Genomic DNA, 5,109 nt, shown 5'->3' with positions numbered 1-5,109 from the left:
CAGGGGCTGCTCCTTTAAATATACTATTAAGGGATGATTTCCATGAAGAGGTGATACTTGAGCAATGACTTAATAAGTGACAGAATGAACCAAGTTTTGATGATCTGGAGTAAGAGCATTTCACACAGAAGGAAGAGCAAATGTGAAAGACTGGTTAAGGGAACAGGCCTTAGAATGTTTGAAGAACAGCAAGAATACCAATATGGCTGAAGCAAGTTGAGTAGAATGTTAGATGAAATTGTAGCAGCAGTCAACAGAACTAAAATATTTAGAGCTGTGCTGTCCCCTACAGTAGCCACGAGCCACATGTGGTTATAAAGCACTTGAAATGTGGCTAGTCTGAATTAACAGACACTGGATTCTAAGACTTAGTAACCAATAAAGAATGGATATATCTCAATAACATTTTATGTTGATTATATGTCGAAACAATATTTCGGACATACTGAATTACATAAAATATTATTTAAATTAACCTATTTCTTTTTACTTTTTAAAATGTGGCCACTAAAAATTTTAAACTACATTATGTAGTTCATTTTACTGAACAGTGCCAGCTTAGGGTCTTAAAATCCGTGGTAAGACATTTTGATTAAATATGATAGTAAGACATTAGAAAATTTTAGGGAGAGGAATGATAAGGTTTGTACTTTTAAAGAATCACTCTATTCTGGTTAGTATTGTCCTAGTGCCAGTAGGACAATGGTGAGTAGACAGTACAGAACTAAGTAATAGAAGGAAAACCAGTTAGATTATTGTAGTAGTCTAGATAAAAAATAATAATAGTAAAAGATAGTATGAACATTGTCAAACTGACTTCCTAATGATTTAGATACTGGGCTATGAAGGATAATGGAACCAAAGATGATTCCAAGTTTTCAGGTTTAGCAGCTATGTTGGACAGTGAAACATATACCAAGTTTTGAGAGAATTGGAGTAGAGAAATAAGAGTATTGTTTTAGATATCTTATTTTTAATAAAGTAAACTTTTCATTGAAATATAACATATACTGAAAAGAATGCAGATTGTAAGTGTAGCTCAACATTTTCCCAAAGTGAACTCACTTATATAAGCAACACTCAGATCAAAAAAGAGAACAAACCAGTATCCTGGTAGCTCTCATGTGTTCTCCTAACACCATAAATTATTGGTGGTACTCATTGCAATTTAAATAAAGGCCCAAAACTATAGGAATTGAGAAACTTTGAAAATCATCAGAGATCATAGTAGCTAAAAGGTTATGGGTAATGAAGGATTATTTTCTTAGTTTTTATAACTTTTTCCCGGTTTTCATATTTGGGGTTTATTTTCAACAATACCGTATGAAGGAAATTAACTGTAATCGTAAACAATTTATTATATTTTAGGCAATACTAACTATACTGTACTTATTTTGCAAGATAGAAGTCTCCACCTAGGATATTATGGTTAAACAAAAAGCTGTAGAAGTTTTTTTGGAGGAAATTAAATTATTAAACTTCCTCTGAAACTTCTACCCCAAAAGTAGAGAATTTTAAAAGGCCTTGCAAAAATTGTTTAGAAGATAAAGAATAATCAGGTACTAAGTAGTAATTTAATATTTTTCTTTAAGATAGGTTACTTTTTTCAGATATATGAATTCAAATGTGCAGAAATTGAAATTCTATACAAGTAAAAATACAACAAATTTGGCAAGATATTAAAATTGCTAAGTTTTTGTTTTGTTTTATTGTTTTCAGAAAGTCTTATGTCCATCATCTACTGAAGGATTGAAAGGTTTTCTTTTTTGCTTTGTTTCATGTGAAACAAATCCTAGTATGTATTATATCTTAGAAATAAAAAATAGAGAAAGTTATGAGAAAATGGTATTTTCTTCCTGTTTCCATGCAGTAATGCCAAAAGTGTATATACTAGCACTTGGGCTCGATTTTTGGTTTTGGTTTTGGTTTTGGTTTTTTTGCTTTACTGAAAGGGATCTTTTTCCATAGTGGGCTCAATTTGAATGCAACATAATTTATTATGTAATTTAATTCCCTAATTCATGTAATCAACATTAAGTAAATGAATGAATATAAACAATTTGTGTTTTTCAAATTGTTGGTAGTTTGGGCAAAGTCTTCTTTTCTTTTACTGTTGAGCATTCTGACTTGTGCTTTGTGGGGTGTGTAAAATCAATAAAGGATGGTAGATACATGAACCAATACACTGGTAAAATTGTGAAGAACTAAATAAATACACATAAACAAGCACAACCAGGGAAACGTGAGTAGGATAAGCATTTTTATGCTTTTATCCTATGGTGGTGCTATTATTATACTACAGTTTTGTAAAATGTTACCTTCGGGGGAAACTGGATAAAGTACACACTGTATTTCTCTGTATTATTTCCTACAACTGTGTGACTGGACAATTTTCTCATTAAAAATGTCAATTAAAAATTGATAAAGGGAAAAATGAATCTATTCAGGATGGAGGATATAGATCTTTCAGAGTCTCACTGAACCTAAGATACCATGCACTGCTTGATGAGCTACCAGCTTATGATAATTTTCAGGAAAACATACACATTTCAGTTAATCTCTGTTTCAAGTGAATGTACCTGTTGTTTTTATAGTTCATGGTTGTGGATGCTAAGTGCCTTTGTTTCTTCTGCTCTTCACCTTACTCTGTCATTCCCCATCCAAGTCCTCAAAATAAATGCTTTATCAAAAGAATGTCTGTTAAATAATAGCCATCTGCTATGTAGATAAAACTGTTACACAGAGGAGCTTACTTACTTATATTTTTTGGCTCTACACTAGCATATCAGTAAAAGCTATTGCTCATGATCAGAAAAATAGCCTTATGTAAAACTTAATATGCTTTTACTCAAAATGTAAATCTGCCATATATTACTGTTAAAATATCCCACTCTTCCTCAATGATTTATTTTTGGTTTTTTTTTTTTTTTTTTTAGGAATTTGAATGTTTTTCTTTTTAAAACCACCATTTTAATCAAAATTCATTTTTGTTTTCTAGGAGCAAAAAGATTGGATTAGTTTGTACTTGATTTTTCTCTGTTTAAAGGTAATTTGCCTGTTGAGTTCACTAATCATACAGACTTAATACAGTTTTCTGTTTGGGATGGCACTCTATATTCGGTTGTTAAAATAGAAATTTTATTATGTAATGTCTAAAGCTTTGTGTCTTTTCTAATTGCCTCACAAAATGCAAACTGATCCCTAAAAGAAAAGAATAATCCATGTGATTTATGCCATGGAAGTAAATATCAAAATAAATTCAAACTACTTTCCTAGCTTATGCTCCACAGAATAGTTTTTCCAGAAATTTATGGAATCTTTTGTCTGCTTGAAACTATTTTATTCATAGATTGAAGTATTGGAGCCATGGGAATAAAGGTTCAGCGTCCTCGATGTTTTTTTGACATTGCCATTAATAATCAACCAGGTAAGAAAATTAACGTTTCTTTGTAACATTTATAAATGAGCATTTAATATTTTAAATTAGTAAAGAAGTTTAAACCAACTACCCTTTTTTTTTTTTTTTTCAGCTGGAAGAGTTGTCTTTGAATTATTTTCTGATGTCTGCCCCAAAACATGCGAGAACTTTCGTTGTCTTTGTACAGGTTTGTTGACATTTTCAATTGCCCTAATAATGGTCCTACTTGACTATAACTTACTTTAATTTTTTAACATATTTTAGATTTCTTTATATATATTACTTTTCTCATCGTGCAGATTAAGCAACATTGATTAGGACATGAAAATATTCTTAGAAATAATGAGATTTTATCTGAGATTGATTTCTACATTTCTACACTCTCTCAAAAAATGTGGGTGATTTTTAAATGAATTTTTAAAAAATTCCAGAGGGGAGTGAAAATCCTACAGTTTAAAGGAGTCTGTATAGTTCAAGAGGTATATTTTACAGGGTGAAAAGTTTCATCATTAATTTTACTTTAATATTATTTCTTTTATTTCCTTTCTACTGTATGGCCTACTAATTTTTCTTCTTTATAGGGGAAAAGGGGACAGGGAAATCAACTCAGAAGCCATTACATTATAAGAGTTGTCTGTTTCACAGAGTTGTCAAAGATTTTATGGTTCAAGGTGGTGACTTCAGTGAAGGTAAGACTTAGTCTCCCACAAAAGAAAATCATACATTCTTTGTTAAATACCATAGATCTCAAAGTTAGACAAGTCTTAGAAGTAAGACAAGTCTTAGAAGTACTAGCCCAGTTTTCTTTTCACCTCACTTAGTTTTTCATCGATTAGAAATACTCATAGAAACATAAAAAAGGAAGCATAGGAAATAATTTCATCTTTAATGCGTGAATTAATTTCAGAAATTTGCTTCTGGATAAAAAGAAATACTGTATTTGTCTTTTAGTAACCAATCACTACATGTCTCTGATATTGTCACAGCTAGTAATTTTTAACTACAATATAAGTTTTACCTATACTTTATTATAAAACATTGGAATTGTATTTTAAAGAAATTTTGAAAAAAGGTTATTTCTGTTGAAAACCTACATAATCATCATTAGAATCTGAATGTTCTTTTTTTCACATAACTTAAAAGACTGTCATATTCATATTATTTATCGAATATAAGGGAAAGAAGGTAATTTGAGTTTTTGTCAGTATGATTTGCTGTGAACTTTTGAGTATTGATGAAAGTTATTCGAGTACCAGCTTTCTAAGAAGTATTTTGTTTAGGTAGCATCTTCAAAGAGATTACTATTTTGGGAGTTCTAAGAGTCCATGTTTTTCATTCTTAGGAAATGGACGAGGAGGGGAATCTATTTATGGAGGATTTTTTGAAGGTAAAAACGTTTACTTTTAAATTGTGTTTTTAATGTTTTCTATTTTGATTTTTTTTTTGAATCGATAAGATTATTCATTGAACAGTATACTGATATTCACCTATCTTCAACTAATCTGAAGGTTAATTTTCTTGTTCAATTTTCCCATCATCATTTATCGAAGAAACTGTCTTTTCCCCCATTGTCTATTCTTAACCTTCTTTGTCATTGATCAGTTGGCAGTATAAGCATAGGTTTATTTCTGGACTCTTTTCTGTTCCATCAATCTTTGTGTTTGCCAGTTCGGTACTATTTTGATTACTAT

At 30.6% G+C, this 5,109-nt stretch overlaps 1 protein-coding gene across 7 annotated transcripts in view; it reads left to right on the top strand.

Moving 5' to 3' along the window:
• PPIG (peptidylprolyl isomerase G) overlaps nucleotides 1–5,109 on the top strand; it is a 47,238-nt gene that overhangs the window by 9,797 nt on the left and 32,332 nt on the right. For 6 of the 7 annotated variants that reach the window (XM_011358056.2, XM_011358036.2, XM_011358070.2 and 3 more), the window contains 5 exons: nucleotides 2,999–3,046; nucleotides 3,350–3,427; nucleotides 3,531–3,605; nucleotides 4,000–4,107; nucleotides 4,761–4,805. In XM_011358056.2, the coding sequence (XP_011356358.1) occupies nucleotides 3,367–3,427; nucleotides 3,531–3,605; nucleotides 4,000–4,107; nucleotides 4,761–4,805 (289 nt within the window). In that variant the 5' untranslated portion in view covers nucleotides 2,999–3,046; nucleotides 3,350–3,366. The remainder of the gene's footprint in view (nucleotides 1–2,998; nucleotides 3,047–3,349; nucleotides 3,428–3,530; nucleotides 3,606–3,999; nucleotides 4,108–4,760; nucleotides 4,806–5,109) is intronic. The other variant, XM_011358043.2, reaches the window with a different exon arrangement.

Source organism: Pteropus vampyrus, unplaced genomic scaffold (genome assembly GCF_000151845.1).
Source record: "Pteropus vampyrus isolate Shadow unplaced genomic scaffold, Pvam_2.0 Scaffold2, whole genome shotgun sequence".
Classification (NCBI taxonomy): domain Eukaryota; kingdom Metazoa; phylum Chordata; class Mammalia; order Chiroptera; family Pteropodidae; genus Pteropus; species Pteropus vampyrus.
Note: the sequence above shows the minus strand (reverse complement) of the source record. Positions and strands in the feature narration are given on the sequence as shown.